The sequence below is a fragment of the Canis lupus genome, chromosome 24 (genome assembly GCF_003254725.2).
Source record: "Canis lupus dingo isolate Sandy chromosome 24, ASM325472v2, whole genome shotgun sequence".
NCBI classification, from domain to species: domain Eukaryota; kingdom Metazoa; phylum Chordata; class Mammalia; order Carnivora; family Canidae; genus Canis; species Canis lupus.
In genome coordinates this window covers 44,643,022-44,659,659 of record NC_064266.1, presented here as the reverse complement: position 1 = coordinate 44,659,659, position 16,638 = coordinate 44,643,022, and the positions used below count along the sequence as shown (strand labels likewise).

Sequence of the window (16,638 nt, the reverse complement as noted above, 5' to 3'; positions counted from 1 at the left end):
AGACGTCTAAGGTGGCCTTGTTCATAGTCGTGAAACATTGAAGCAACCAAGATGCCCTTCACTAGGTGAATGGATGAACCGTGGTCCATCCAGACAGTGGAATATTAGCCAGCATTAAAAAGACATGATCTTCAGTGCACATGGCTAAGCGAGAGGGTTCAACCCGAACAGGCTACATACACACTGTACAATTCCAACTATACGACATCCTGGAAGAGGCAAAAGTATGAAGAAAGCAAAAGGATCACAGTTGCCGAGGGCTCAGAAAGGAGGGGATGGATGGATAATGAGGAGCTCAGGGAAATTTAGGGCAGTGCAAATACTCTGTGTGATACTATAAGGGTAGATACCTGTCATATACATTTGCCCAAACCCATAGAACGTGCAGCACTGAAAGTGAGCCCTAATGCCAACTATGGGCTTTGTTAATAATAATGCATCCTATTGGCTCATCCAGGGTCATAAACGTTACTGCACCAGTGCAGGACATTCATGAGAGAGGATACTGCGTGGGGCAGGGGGTGGGGAGGGAGAGGGGTCAGGCATTCTGTACTGTTCATTATCTTCTTCTGTAGACCCAAGACAGCTCTAAAAATCTATTCTTTTTAAAAAGTCTCTACTTACACAATAATGAGTGGGCAACCATATGTGTTATTTATTTTTATTTTTCTAAATATGGAACGCTTCACAAATTTACATGCCATCCTTGAGCAGGGGCTGTGCTAATCTTCTCTGTATCATTCTAATTTTAGTCTATGTACTGCCAAAGTGAGCACAACATATATATATATGTTTTAAAAAAAGATTTATCTATTTATTTGAGAGAGCATGCATGCCAGAGGGGGGAGTGGCAGGGACAGGGACAGAGGGAGAGAGAATCACAAGCTGACTTCCCACTGAGCTCAGAGCCCGACATGGGGCTCCCTCCCAGGACCCTGAGATCATGACCTGAGCTGAAACCAAGAATCAGACGCTTGACCCATGGAACCACCCGGCACCCACTTGCTGCTGAATTTCTGTAGCTCTAGGATAAACAGTGATTTTATTTGTTGAAAGCTGCAAAGATTGTGGGGAGTCAGTGGCGAAATAGAAGAAGTTCAGGGAAGGGAGCGGGCCAGGATGACGTGTGGAGGAGCTGCCAGGGCACACGCCCGCCCACTATGGGAGCAGTGGCTTCTCCAGGGCGGTCTGGTTGCAGGTGCAGGTGCAGAGCTGACTGCGGGATGCTGAGCGAGCACAGGGTTCCTTCCAGGAGAAGCGGTTTCAGTGAGGCCCAGGACTGGGCTCCTACACCGATCACCTCCTTCCTTCCTCGCAGAGAAGCCCCAGAGGGAGGCGGTCCTGGAGCCCCACTGGGCGCCACTGCACTGTCCCCGGCTGCGCCCTCGGCACAGCCCAGCTTCAAGTGCAAGTAGGTGTAGACCTGACTACAGCGCCGGCCTGTTCCTCAGCGCTCCCCTCCACAGCCACGCAGGGCCCGGAGCAAGTGGCTTCACCAGCCGGGGTCCCAGCACCTCGGCAGCCTCGGGCAGCAATCTCTCTGGCCCTGTCCCCAGAGCGCACAAGGTCCCTGCTGCACACCCTGCCTGGGCCTCTTGCCCGTGGACTTGGGGCATCCACCGTGGCGGTCCCACCGGGCATCCCACAGCAGTGGCCTGGGCCCCAGGCTCTCCCGGTTCCACTGTCTCCTCTCCCCTCAACACCACTGAGCTAGTCTGCTCCCGGGAATCCAACATACATTTTTACATTTCTGCACAAGCAAATCGGCCTTCTCACACACCATTTCCACATGCTCTTCCATAATTTATGACTGCGCTGGCAACTCTGCTCCCTAATCATGCGGACTTCTGGCTCCGACACAGCGCCAACTGTAGTCCTTCCACTTAAAAATAAGAACCACGTTTGTTTTATGTTTATTATGTTATATTCCATCTATTATCCTAAAAGCTACATCTGAGACCGTCAGTTCTGTAAGATGCCTGAGAGGCGTAAGTGCTGTTTATTCTTTGTCAAGATGCTAAGAATTTCCAGGGACTCAGAATCGCAATGGAGAAGGGAAATGTCATGGATATTTTCTGCACTTGGAAAGGCTTTTCAGCCTTTTGTTATGGCCTTAAGATTTAGATCCCTGGGTGGCCCACCATAGTCCAGTGACATGGTGGAGGGGCACGTGACCCCTGACATGACACGTACAGGACGTGTGCTCCTAGTCACAGGCAAGCACATGCAAGTATCTTAAATGCCGAACACACAAGACAAAGTCACTTGTATGCCTAGGTTTCAAGTAGGCGAAGCTGAGTGCGTTGGCATATAGACCCACAGATGATTATTTCAAGGAATACAAAAGAAAAAATTTCCTGAGTGTATTTGTAACCTATGAAATTGAGCAGATTTTGATATAAACAGATGAGATTCCTACATAGAAAAAATCAGGCTTTTCCCCTTCCCAGCTATGTCTTACATCCTCAGGCGCTTCTTGGCTGCTGTCCCTACATTCTTGTAGGTTTATGGAATTACCAAGAAATCAGCGCCACCCCCCCCCCCAACCTCCCAAACACAAGTTTTTACATGTTTTGGCTAATTCTTGTGACTCCTTCACTACCCCCAAGAGCACAGCGGTGCTCCTGGGAATGTCTGTTGGCCAACACTTGGGCTGACTTCGCTTCTAATACATCCTGGCTTTGTGAACCGCCAAGACCCGGTAGCAAGCATCCTTCTGCAGAAGCAGATGGCTGAGCTGGAATGCCCGGCTCGTGCGGTGTTTCTGTAACACTTGCTTAACCTCCTTTTCATGGCTGGTCATCCTTCTCACCAGCCTGTGTCTGGTCTTCCTAGAGAGTATGTTAACCCCTGCATGTTTGTTTCCTATATCCGCTGTGATGACTGGGTGCCTTACAACCAAACGTGTTCTCTCATACTTCTGGAGACTAGAATACCAGTTGGGGTCAGCAGGCTTGGTTCCCTCTGGAGACTCTAAGGGGAAATCTGTTTCAGGCCTCTCCCCTGGCTGCTGGGGGCTGCCAACAGTCCTGGTGTCCTCCGCCAGGATGGATGCGTCACCCCAGTCTTTGTCTCCAGCCTTCTCCTCTCTGTCTTTCTCTGTGCGGCCCAAATTCCCCTCCCTTGACAAGGATGCCAGTAACCAGATTAGGGCCCACCCTAATCCAGTATGGCCTCGTCTTAATTTGATGACACCTGCAAAGACCCTGTATCCAAATAAGGTCATATAGACAGGTACCAGGGGTAGGGCTTGAACCTATCTTTTTGGAAGATACAACTCAACCCACAACAGTCTGGAAGCAGAGACAACATTCTGCTGTGCTCACTCACTCATCCGCATAATCACCTGGAAACCTACCTACTATGTGCAGAGCCCTCTTCCTAACTCAGGAAATGGCAGTCAGTACGAAACTCCTCGCTCTTAGAACTTGCGTTCCAGTGGGGAGACTGACCACCCACAGGGAACCAAACACGTTTCAGGTATACAGTGCAGGCGAAGAAAGGTAATTAGAAGACAGTAAACCAGGGTCGTGAAACAGAGAGCCTCGGAGTGGGGCATGCCTCCAAACCCCACCCTGCGTCTTGTCTCATGGATGTTCACAGCCAACCAAGAAGCCAGCTAGCAAGCGATCGTAGAATTTGGTAGAAAAGCATGGCTGTGATAACGCCTGGGGGATGGGATGGTGGGCTTGATCTCACCCAGCAGGTCCAAGCACAGGGTTTGGAAATCCTGTCGGAGTAGAACCTGTGGGGACGCCGCTCATGTTCTCACATTTTCTCTGCTTGTTCTAACTGTTCCCTGGGGCCTCCTGGCCCTTGACATGCCAAGCTTTCCCATTTGGGCCTCACATGTCAGAAAACACTCTTATGGATTTGGCTTAGGTATTATCAGCTTCCAGGAAAAAGTCTCATCTTAAACCTTGTGAAAACCAACCCTTGATACGTCAGTAAAGATGTCAAAAGCAAACAACAGCAACCAAAAAACAACAGCAACCAAAAAACAACAGCGAAACAAGGACCATAAGCACAATATATTTTGTCCAGTCCTTGCACGAGTCAGGCTCACCCTCTGGCCCTCCACACTCAGCACGTGGCCGCCGGGGGCGAGCGGCAGCACCCTGTCCTGGGAGCTTGCTGGAGATGCGGAGTCCTGGGCTCCACCCTGATGTTCTGAAGCAAAATCTGATTTTCACAAGATCCCTCGGTGATCTGTTTGCTCACTCAAGATTTAGTAGGGCTGCCCCAGGGCCCTACTACCTATGACCATTCTATATTCCTTTCGTTTGACAGACACTGCCAATTCACCCGATGGGGCAAGGGTTTCCATAAATATAGTGAAGACCAGCAGAGTTGTCTCTGCATGACTTTTGGAGTTTGGGGAGCATTCCTGACTATTTAAAAATTAGAGTTTTAGGGCAGCCCCAGTGGCTCAGTGGTTCAGCGCCGCCTTCAGCCCAGGGCATGATCCTAGAGACCCAGGATCGAGTCCCACATCGAGCTCCCTGAATGGAGCCTACTTCTCCCTCTGCCTGTGTCTCTGCCTCTCTCTCTCTCTCTCTGTGTCTCTTGTGAATAAATAAATAAAATCTTTTTTAAAAAATTAGAGTTTCAGAGCCCACCAATGAATGAGTTAAGGGCATATATTTTATTATGTATGTAAATATTTTAAGGTCATTGGAGAAAACGTATATAAATTACTTCTTTCAGATGTTCTTTCTCACCCTGAAGGAGCCAAAGTACAGCTGAGCAGGCCTGAGAACCAAGCTCAGTTTCCAGCAGAAGCCAAAACATAACAAAGGCTAACATCGTATGCATCCCCTGTAAGGTGAAGCTGGTAGCCTAATATACTACCAACATTTTTTTCACTTGCTTAAAACCTGATTTCTTTTTCTTTTTTAAAGATTTTATTTATTTATTCATGAGAAAGACAGAGAGAGAGGCAGAGACACAGGCAGAGGGAGAAGCAGGCTTCCCCCCGGGGTGGGGGGGTTCGATACGGGACTCAATCCCAGGACCCCAGGATTACAACCTGAATCGAAGGCAGACACTCAACTGCTGAGCCACCCAGGCATCCCTAGAACCTGGATTTCAAATTCATAGTAGACCACGGTGTTGGGGTTATGAGACCCTGAAGAACACATGGACACAAGAAGAAACCGCCACCAGGTTCATAATTGCTCATTCATCAGTTATTAGGGTCTGCTTGTAGCTTCTGCCTACATATTCCAACCATGACTCATCAAAAACCAAATTAGCCCATTTTATAAACATTCTCTAGCCCTATCCCCAAATGCTTTCAGGTATCCTGATCATGCTTGGAATCCGGTCATTAGAAGGAATATCTGTAGCAGCTCACATACATCATCACAGAGTCCAGAAGTTTCTAAGAACATTATAAAATTAGCCTCTCTGCCCATGCACACTTTTAAGGCTTACCACAGCGTGTAATAGGCAGCCTCCTAGGACCTAGCATGTGGGCAGCTTAACTAATGCTTGCCGAATACAATATTCCTGCAACAGCTTTACAATAAACCCAAGCCTAGAAAATATCAAAATTTTGGTACCATAAAAGACGGCGTCGTCTCTCGATCAACAGGGCGGTGAACATACACTCTTCCATTCCTGTGATCTTCTATAGAAAACAAACCAATCTCTGGATATTTGTCCACACCAGGTCCACTGATCACATACATTAATGACATGTTATGGGACATATCATTGAACAGCTGAAAGGGAAAAAAAGAAAAGCAGGGGGGGGGGGGAGGAAAAAAAGAATAAGAATAAACCACAAGGCACACAAAACAGCAAAAGGCTAGGATTCAAAGGCATTTTTAAAGCACTGTACCTGGCAATTGCTCACCTGAGGGTCTATCCGAAAGAAACAGAAAGACATGCAGAGATGCAGGAACAACGTTTGTCACAGTGAGCAGAGTGTGGGAAGGACGTACGTGTCCCTCCCCAGGGAGAGAATCCTAGTGCGGGACCCCGTTCCTGGGGCGTGGGTCCCCAGTCCTCAGCACTTGCAGGCCCTGCCCCAGAAAGGGGGCGGTGCCTCACTGTTAAACCACAAAGGCAACCTGAAGAGCAACATGCGTGGGGTGATCCCAGTCTGTCAACAGGGACTCATGTTGGTGAGACTACAGGGAAATGTCTGGAAGAGTACGTACCAATGTGTTCATACTGATGATCCCCGCAGGGAGAGGGGAGCAATACCCGTGCAGCTAACATTTGGAAAGGGCCTAGAATGAGCCAGCCTACTACATGCCCTACTTGCCTGAGCCTACTTAATCTTTAGAACAAGGCTGTAATGTAGGTACTGCACGGGCGGCGCCCTGCAAGGACAGGACTCTGGCAGGAAGGCTGTGGTGCGTCCGCGGTAGGAGCCCACCGGGGCCCCCCGACTCTTGGGAGCGGACAGTGGTAGCCACTGAGCCTTGAAAACTTTCTGTAGGTTTTTCTGTCTACAGCAGGCATCTACTATTTTTATGAACACTGCAAGAATACAGATTGTGTTCATTTCTCCTCCAGAAGTCATAGGATGTCAGAGCTGTAGGCACCTAGGCACTCAGTACCTAATTCACAGGCCAGGAGTGTCGTGGAAAGGAATGACGTAGGCCACGTGCAAAAACTCCCACATCGCAGCCCCGCCACGTGCCGGCTCGGGTGCCTCAGCTGGGAGGAAGACCTCAACCTCGGAGGGAGGGAGGGAGGCCACAGGGAGGCGTGGGGCCTGTGGAAAACCAAGCCCCATCCAGTTGTTGCCATGTGGGGAATGTCGGCTCCGTGCGGGCAGATCTTCCAACTTTCAGAAAACCTCAAGAAGCACAAGAATTTCTAATATGATCTTCCTATTGTTTCCATCTTTTTTTGTTGTGGTTAAATGCACACGCCATCAAATTTACCACCGTCATCATCTTTCAGTGTGCAGCCACGCAGTACGAAGCACACTCATGCTGTCGTGTGGCCGCCACCACCATCCATGTCCAGAGCTCTTTTTCTCTTACCAAACTGACGCTCTGTCCCCATCAAGTGATAAGGCCCTGTGACCTCCTCCCCAACAGCCCCGCCAGCCACTGTTTTACATTCCATTTACTTATTTTTTAATCTCCCTATTTCCCCCACTTCCCAGTCTCTGGTAACTCCGATCTCCTTATTTTTAAATAATATGTTTTGTTTTTTTTTTAAAGACTTTGCATGGGCCAAATAAATCAGGCCAGCAGGCTGGAATGGAGGAGCCCGTTGACACAGGTGACTGATGTTCTCAGCACACGTTCACATGAAGTGACCTGCCCGAATGCCCCTAGTCACGCAGAGGTAGAGCGGGTTCTAGAGCCTAGTCCAGTGTTCCTCCTACCATAATGTTCCCCCACCCCCACCCGACCTGGCCTCCCTAGCACGTAGCCTTTTGAAAGGCTTGAGACTTAGTCCTCCTGCCGAAGGGGACATGCCTCATCAGAGACAGTGGCAGGGGCCTTCCTTACCTCACCAACAAGTTTGGGAAAGGGCCCTTGATCTTCCTCCTCCAATTCCAGAGTGGTAATAATCCATCTTCTCTTGGACCGCCGTAGGGGCCGGTGGCTCTCTCCCTGAAATTATATGACGACCATGAGGGTGACAATGGTAGCAATGTGGCAGGCACAAACTGGCACCTGATTTGCTTGATATCCCTTGTCCTCACAACAGCCTCTGATGCTTAGAAACTAAAAGTGCCTGATTTCTTAACAACTGTAGAGTTGTTTCTAGACCGTGGGGCATGGGCCACCCACTGATTTTACATGGATCGTGAGGTCATTTTAGCGGCTATGCAGACGTAACATTAAAGATCATTGCCTACTCTGCCAACACCGTCCCATGGCAGACACGCACACAGCTGCTGAATGAGTGAGAAAGTTACTCCCTCCTATTCCTCTTTCTGAAATACTTGATGAGAATGTCTCCATTCAGTGCTGATAGGTCTTTAATGCCTCTTTATCTTCTGTCCCTTCTAACAGGAAGAGACTCAGACTCAGAGATTTGTTAGGCGAGAGACCATAGATTGAGTTTAATCACATATTTATTACAAGCCAAGCTGCTTTCTAGCCACATTGATTTTTATCCACAAACATGTAAGCCTTTTCAAAAATTATAGTTAACTCTTGAACAATGTGGAGTTGGGGCACTGCCCCCCTGGGGCAGCCAAATATCCATGTATAACCTTTGACTCCCCCAAAACTTCACTATTAGCAGCCTCCTGTTGACCAGAAGCCTTATTGATAACATCAGCAGTCGGTTAACGCACACTAGGTATGTTGTGTGTATTATATGCCCTATTCTTACCATAAAGTCAGCTAGAGAAAAGACGATGTCATTAAGAAAATCATAAGGAAGAGAAAATACATTCACGGCACTGTCCTGCAAGACATCTGCATATAAGTGGACCGTGCACTTCAAACTCATGTTGTTCAAAGGCCAACTGTATTTAATTAGGAAATGAGTTGGGACGCCTGAGTGGTTCAGTGGTTGAGCGCCTGCCTACTTTGGCCTAGAGGGTGATCCTGGAGTCCTGGGGTGGAGACCGCATCGGGCTCCCTGCATGGAGCCTGCTTCTCCCTCTGTCTATGTCTCTGCCTCTGTGTGTGTCTCTCATGAATTAATAAATAAAATCTTTTTTAAAAAATTAGGAAGTGAGTTGATCACAAGAACAAGATGAAGGAAGTATCCGTAAGGCGGCATGAGCTCCTAGCGAAGCGCGGCCACATCCCTGGGCAGTCCAAAGCTCACACGCTGGGGATTGTTAACTTTAATATATCTTAACTCCATGAAGAAGAAAAGAGTGTGGAGAAAGCTCTGGGCTAGCACTGTGTGACTGATTTCTGATGTGCACAGATTGCTCATATCCTAGTAGACATAAAAGCAGCCACTGCAGTTCTCTGACAGTCCCTTAAGATTCCGAAAGGCCACACTTAGTTACTAATTTATTTTTTGAACATGGACCAAGAACTAAAAAACTTGAAATTACAAAAGAATCTCTGAGTCAAGTTTCATCTCACTTGGCTTATGAAGAGAGTGACTTCCAAACCCCACCTGTGTTTGGTCAGTAAGATCATCCTTCTCTTGTTGGAAGCTGTTGACACCGTTGACCTTAAAAATAAAAATGACGTGAATTAGTAGGGAAAATACTTGTCAGACTCAGGTAGAAAGTGCCTGAGGACACACACGTCTTCTAGAATGAGAGAAGAGGGGGGAAAAAAGAACTTTATTTGGTTTTGATAAATACAATTTCTTGTTCTTGACATCTCAGGTCATGCTTACTGCTTTTCCTCTGCAACTATAGGGGAACTAAGCAAAAGGAGTCTCGCAGCGTACCGCCGATACCAGCAACGTGTAAAACCAGTGTGCTGCTGTGACGGTGAGTAGCACAGTGGGAGAGCAAACTGTCTATTCGGGATGAGCACGGATGCATTTATGTCCCGTGTAGAAGAGCACCAGATGCTAACTGGTGGAGAGATTCAAGTGGGCTTTGTTTTTCCTGGTTTTTTTTTTTTCCTTTATTTTTTTCTTTATTTTTAGACTTTATAAAATCAAGAAAACCATAGAACTTGTTACTTTTCATTCATATGATTTACATCGAGAATTATTTATTGATAATTTACATCTCAACAAACTTGCTGCCATTCCCCCCACCCCAGCCAAGAAAAAAAGCCACACACCTAGAGTGAGGCTGTTGGAATAGAGACAGACTCTGCAGAGTATGTAGATTCAACACTGAATGAGTGTGTGTGTGTGTGTGTGTGTGTGTGTGTGTGTACGCCTACAGCTCTGGTCCACTCATTTCACTACCGTCGAGTATTTCACTACATGAACAAAGGACAGTTCATTTATCCATCCTCCTGGGGATGGTTATTTAGATTATTTCCTGGTGTTTGCTATCACTTAAGGGAAAATGCCGTGCCAATACACGTCCACACTGCATAGAGGACGTTTCTGTGGAGCAGCAGGTTTCCAAGCGTGGCCCACTGGGGTCCCTGACGCTACCAGGACGCTACCAAGACGGCCAAATGCTTGCCGAGCCATACCAGAGCATCATTTGCCGATTTCACTGCATGACATTGGCACTGATGGGACAAATCACTGGGAAAGGCGGTGGCAGCAAGACCACCAGCATCCTGCATCTCCATGCTGTACCTGATACGCGTACCTTCATCACCACACACACTCAAGAAGAAGGAGGAAAGGAAAAGCCTGTTGCATTTAGGGATGAGGTAATGGATGAATTGACTTGACGCCTGAAGTCACTTGAGAACTCATGAAGCAGTAAAGGTCTTTAATATTACTGCCCTGCACCACTGGGATGCATGCATTTGTGGTATTCTGCGTGACCAGGTGAGAAGTATGCACAAAACCCCTGGCAACGCTCTGGACGGAGTAGAGTCCCGACGAAAGCACGTGGGTGATCAACAGGCTGGCAACAGCATTTTTCTTGGAAGATTGACTGACAAACTGTGTTGTTCAGGATTGGGCACTCGATAGACAGTTACTTTGATGGTAAACAAGTGAGCCTATCGCTTTGAGAGAAATGGTGAATGGTGTCATGTTGCCAGTAATAAAATGGAAGCTTTCAAGCAAAAATTTAGAATTTTGGAAAACTTGTGTCTGCTACAATGGGCTTGACAGCTTCCAATTTTTTCTGATGATATGTGGAGATATTAAGGAGTGTGATTTTCTGATTTTGCAGAATGAAATAATGTCAGCATTTGGAAGATCTACATAACTCAATGAGACAAGAGTTTCCTTTTTATAAAAAAGATGTTATTTATTTATTTATGAGAGACACAGAGAGAGAGAGGCAGAGACACAGGCAGAGGGAGAAGCAGGCTCTATGCAGGGAGCCTGATGTGGGACTCGATCCCAGGACCCCGGGATCATGATCTAAGCCAGAGGCAGACGCTCAACCACTGAGCCACCCAGGCATCCCAAGACAAGAGTTTCCTAATGATTAATGCATGACATTCCAAAATCATGCCCAAGGAATGAGTATTTCATTCCTTATTGCATTTAGAGATGAGTCATCCAAGATGCTGAGGCCTCAGCACTGAGAAAGAGTCATCCAAGACAAAAGACAGACCAGTGGTTTTGATGTAACAGAGCAAGAAAAGCTTATTAAGATGTATTCAGATTCCACGTGGCAATCAATTGTTTAAAAATACTACTTGTCAAGTTTTGGTGTAATGTCAAAGAAGGATAACCACAAATCTGTCTAAGGCCAATCACACAGTCCTCCCTTTCCATATGCATATCAGTGTGAAGCCAGAATTTCTTCATGTCCTTTAACTAAACAACGTTTACAAGATTGAAAGAAGACTCAGAGAGGAGAATCCAGCTGTCTTCTTTTGGAACAAGAGATTTGCAAGAATATAAAACAGTGCCACTCTTCACACTAAATGGATTTTTTTTTTAAAGTATCGTTATTTTTCATAAGAGCATGTGACATATACTCACATGTACTGGGTTTATTATGATCTTTAATGAACCATGAAAAGCTTACGATGTCCCAGTCTTAATGTCTAATTAAGACATAACCCACATAAGGACTAGCTCTTCGGGCTCTCAGTAATATGACGAGCGTGAAGGCATCCTGAGAGCAAACCATCAGATGACTGCTACTCTAGGATTTCTGCCTCAGGCTCCGGGACAGGGTGAGTGATTGTGACCCCACCCTCGCCCTGGTGGCTTTGCACCATGAAGGTCCGTCCTTGCTGCCGGCCACACTGCTGCCCGATGGACTGCGTGTTAGCGGTTTTATAGAAAACAAACATTCTTTATGCGTCCTTCCTCCGTGGCCAGCCTCCCTCCTTGTCGGGGGTGGACATCACCCACTCGTCTTGTTTCATTAACGTCAAAGACAATGATATTTGTTCCCTGCTACAGACTAGATTTCCATTTACTCAAAGGGAAAGAATGTTTAAAGTCTTGGCATTCCAAAATCTCAAACGTTGATTCATTCAGACACTGAATGCTTCTTGATTCGTGTTGACGGTTTTAAATTAAGGCCTAACCAGGTATATGATCTTAAAAATGGAGAGAAAATCACAGTTCTTGCAAAAGAATGAAGAAATTCATTCCATTTCCAACACAGGTCTATTCCCAGGTGGGCAACAAGGAATAGGGAAAGGTTTGACCTCGTCCCTGGCTTCAGTGTCCCCTTCTGTGAGTGAGGGCATGAGACAGGGTGTCTTTACGGGTCCTTTCCACATACAGGCTCTGTGCCTTCCACTCACTCTGGCAGCACTTGAATGGCTCAGCCAATAGCTGAGCTCACCTGAGAGCCATGAGCGCCTAGGTTTGTGCACCTGACACTGTGTGTTTCACGACCCCCCTCCACGCTCACCTCAGAAATTGTGCAATCTTGTCTGGCTGTTGCAGGCAGACCAGAAAAGAGTTATATTTGCCTAAATGACTTTGTAAGTGTGCTTCCTGTATTCCCCATCCTTGCCAATCGTAGGCAGTTCGTCCAAAGAGAATACCATTTAAAAGATGCACATCATGTTTCTATAATGTGAGGGAGAAAACTTTCTAGAGGCTGGTGTCTCTGGCTACAGTGTCCACCAAACGTTGTGTGGCAGGTGGGCATTTGATTGCAAGAGTCACGCACACATCACCTGACAGGCGGTACTAGGCGTGGGGACGTGGAACCAGTAATATCCAGGCTGTGGAACCAGTAATGTCCAGGCTGGCCTGGTCAGGTAGCCATGGCATCGCTGGAGGGAAGTAACCTAGGTGCATGGGAAGCTTTGTGTCTGCAGAGGGTGCTAAAGAACTGAGGAGCCTGCATGGAAATAATTCTTTTTTTCATTGCAAATTTGCAAATTCTTTTTTTTTTCATTGCAAATTTGCATTCGAGAATTTTTTTTTAAAGACATATAATTGGCGAACGCCGTTGTATTAGCTTCAGGTACGCAACATGAGGATTTGTTATTTGTACATATTGCGAAATGCTTGCCACAAGACGTCTACTTGGCATCTGCCAATGCACACAGTTAAAGCATTATTTTTCTTGTGATGGGAACTTTCAAGGTTTACTCTCTTAGCAACTTGCAAATATGCAGAACTGTCTGATGAACTGTAGCGTCCTGCTGTACCTTTCCGCTGTTTGAAGGCATCCAGTTTGTGACACTTTGCCACCGCGGCCCTCATTGCTTAGTCTCCTGCTCAAGTATATTCTCTCTACAGAAGCTCAGGCGATCTCTAAAAGTGCAGACCGCATAATGTCAGCGGGTCCCCAGGGCTCTTAGGACGTCCCTCCAAGTGCCCAGCTTCTCCTGACACACCATCCCTCACCTTCTGCAATCCACTCACTGTTGCTCCTAAATTGGGGCTCAGCAAGTTAATCACTGATGCTAACAGTTTTTTAAAGATAAGCCGATTTGCAATCTCCAGGGTTAAAAAAAAAATCAACAATGATGACATAACAGACTTTGCTCACCAGCGATTTCTTCCTCTGGTCTTGGCAGTGGAGTATTCATGAGCCCTCAGGACCAGAAGTTCCCATAGGAGGAGAACAGAGCTCCCCTTATGTGACTTACTGTTGAATCGGGCTCCAAGAGCAAAACCCGCAGTAGAGCCCCAACTCTGTCACTTGCTCTGTGTCCCCCAGACAGCAGGGGTGTGGTGGGGTTCCAGAGAAAGAACAGAGGAGCTCAGAGGGGGGCCAGTGGGCACCTGTTTAGGGTGTCACACATGGTTGTAGGCCAACTCTGGAGCCCACGTAGGAGTGGAAGGAATGGGTTAATTCGTAGCCAATTCAGCAAGTGACCGGGCACCCGCTGGGCGGGAAGCTCTTGCCCTGTTAAGGTACAGGAACAGGATGAGGCTTGCTAAAAACACCTGGTTCCGGCACCTTCTTTCCTCTGCCTTGATCCACTGGAATGGGTATAAAGCTGCTTTCACCAAACATTGAGTTGCCACCCACAGTCCACTCCCTGCTGCCTGCCCCCACTCAACCCACCCTCAGACATAAGTCAGCTTGTCTGGGCTCTGTGCTAATACAATAGAGAAGAGGAAAACATACCTGTGTTTTCTGACCAGACCACTTAGGGGCAAGGGCAGGAGGAAGAGAAAGATGAGGACAGGGCTTGACGATTAAAACAGGCTATCAACAGGATTTGACAAAGTGGGAGATAAAATGAGAGTACTGTTTGACTAAGGACATTTAGAACTGGAAACGGTAAAAAGGGACCAAGAAAATTCTCCAAGCGCCGAGCAACTGGTGCCTAGCAAGACACTCACGTGGACAGCAGAGCTCCACTAGAGCTCAGGGGATTTCCACCCATCCCCCCATTTTACTTACTGTTCCATCCCCCATGTCCCACTCGGAGCAAATATCCGATAAATAGTAGCAGCATGGGTGCCAGATGCATTGCCCACCATTTCACTGTGGCTAGAGAACCAGAAGGACACAGGCAGAGGGGCACACTGGCCAAGCCCATCTTCACTCTTATGACCACCAGGATAGGGAAGAGCAAATATCAGCTCCGTTTTCAGGTAAAGAAAATGAGGCTTAACGAGACCAAGGTAAAGCCATAAGGCCTACGCCACCTCATAGGTCAGCTAAGTCTGAACGTCTCAGGGGGTATCCAGGCTTTGGGAGATCTACAGCTCCCGAGAAGGGTCCACGTCCAGCCAAGGTGAGGATCAAGGTCAGTGGTCAGCCCAGAAACCTGCCAGCAGTGGGCGAGCCGAGTTGGGATGCTAAGCAGCCCAGTCCAGACCTACAGGTGACCCTGGGCCAGCTACTACAGGAAAACTCAATGCAACAGCCTCATGATGGCGGAAAGCCATGGAGTGAGCGGCATGACAGGTGCACGCAATGGTGAGTACCCTGTGGTCAGTACACATGCAACAAGCCTGTGTGTTTTCTGACCTTGATTCCATTTGGGCTGTGGCCAGAGGTTGGGGGGCAGAGGCATTAAGTCCTCCCACCCACCCTGAGGTTGCTCAGATTGTCTGTCACATACAGGCTGAGGTGTGAATAGAAGTACCCTTAGAAAGCTTGGATCAGCACAAATCTAAATGAAAATGGTGTGTACTGTATAAACCAGTTTAAGATGAGTCCCCTTAGTCCAACTCCACCACTCCCCAAACAGGTTGGGACCTAAACCCCTCCTTTGTATACATTCAGGAGCCCCACTGACGGTGCCCTGTTACAGGTGTATGCAGACCCCGGGCCCCCCCCCCACACACACACCTGCCCTTCTCTCGGGCCCTACCCAGAGCCCTCTTCTCCATCCCTCCCCGGCCCATCACCCCAGGAGGGGCACAGCCAACCAGAGCTGTGCCTTCAGTCCTGAGGCGGGCTCATGGCCCCCAGCCCAGTTCCGAGCACCTGCCCCAGCTCACCTGTAGCAGCAGCAGCAGCAGCAGCAGCAGCAGCAGCACTGAAAGCAGTGGCAACGAGAGGGACGTGTGGCCGTTGGAGCCCATGCCTGCAAGTCCCCCCAGATAGCCGGTGTCCCCCGCAGCCAGGCCTCGAATCCCCGATCACTTCCTTCCCAGCCCAAGCCTCCTGTTGCTCTGGGGGCACTTGTGTTCCTGACACCCTGGTCTCCTCTCTCCCCTCCTCTGGCCCTGACCGCACTTGCATTTATCAGAATGGGCTGGGCCAAGCCTTAAGCTTTAACCTCACAGTGACAACCAAGTTCCCAGGAAGGGAGTGGAGGGGAATTAAACATGCCCTGCCTCACGTGCACAGATGCGGGCTGGAACCCGACCCCAGGGGATTACCCCAGCCTGGGGAACAGGATGCCAGCACCTATGCTCTGTTTGTCTTTAGTTACGAGTCATGTGCTCCGTGATCTCTTTCTGAAGCAGGATATTTTAAGGGCTCTTCCCTATAATGCCTATGCTTTGAAAGGAAAGCAGTGGGAAAAGAGTCTAAGAAAGAGGAACTTTATTAAGGAGAGAAACCCAAGCACTTTCACTCTCCAGAGCTCTGACAATCTTCATCCCAGTCATGTCTCAGGGCTCTGTGCTTTACAGACCTTTTCTACCCAAATTTCTGCTAAGCTTAACTGACTCTGCCCTGTGACTTTGAGATTGATGGAGGATGGAGGGACGGAGATGGTGGGAGATTTGCGCCAAACTGGGGGTATTTGCCCTAGAATACCAGAAAACAGGATTTCTCGCACTCGACACTTAAGGTGGCAATGATTGAGTGTAAGACAAAATCAGAGATCCGTTAATCTAATCACTTGAACGGTGTACCTTGCTACCACTCACCTTGTTTAAAACAGCAAATAGTGAGCTCAGTGAGATGCCGCTGAACATTGTAATTTGAACACTTTATTATCTTAATCTGAATTAGTAGCTTATTATTGGAAAGAGTAACAAATGCAAATTTCAGGTCTCTAAATATTTCCCCTGCATAAATAGAAACGGAATAATAATAATCGAATTCACATTTACGTGTCCATCATGATTATTTTCAAAGTGGGTATTTTTTTTTCCGAGGGAGTCTACTGAAAATTTGATTAAGTTAGAATCTTTAATTCAGAGTTTATAGATCAGATCAGCTAAACCACGTTGAGTGTTTGTGGGAGGAAAAAAAGACGATGCAGGGCGGGGACCCTTTCCCTGAAGTGATGCCAGGGGAGATGATATGGA

At 47.7% G+C, this 16,638-nt stretch overlaps 1 protein-coding gene and 1 non-coding gene across 2 annotated transcripts in view; both read right to left on the bottom strand.

The window, feature by feature from the left end:
* CDH26 (cadherin 26) overlaps positions 1–15,573 on the bottom strand; it is a 39,116-nt gene extending 23,543 nt beyond the window's left edge. Inside the window, exons 1-4 of the mRNA XM_049100387.1 lie at positions 15,376–15,573; positions 9,064–9,120; positions 7,482–7,586; positions 5,565–5,726 (exon numbers count right to left, since the gene is read on the bottom strand). Coding sequence (XP_048956344.1) covers positions 5,565–5,726; positions 7,482–7,586; positions 9,064–9,120; positions 15,376–15,459 — 408 coding nt within the window. The 5' untranslated portion in view covers positions 15,460–15,573. The remainder of the gene's footprint in view (positions 1–5,564; positions 5,727–7,481; positions 7,587–9,063; positions 9,121–15,375) is intronic.
* On the bottom strand, positions 670–776 carry LOC112674314 (U6 spliceosomal RNA). Its single transcript, XR_003145367.1, has one exon. It is a non-coding gene; the product is annotated as a U6 spliceosomal RNA (small nuclear RNA).
* Positions 15,574–16,638: the final 1,065 nt, after the last annotated feature.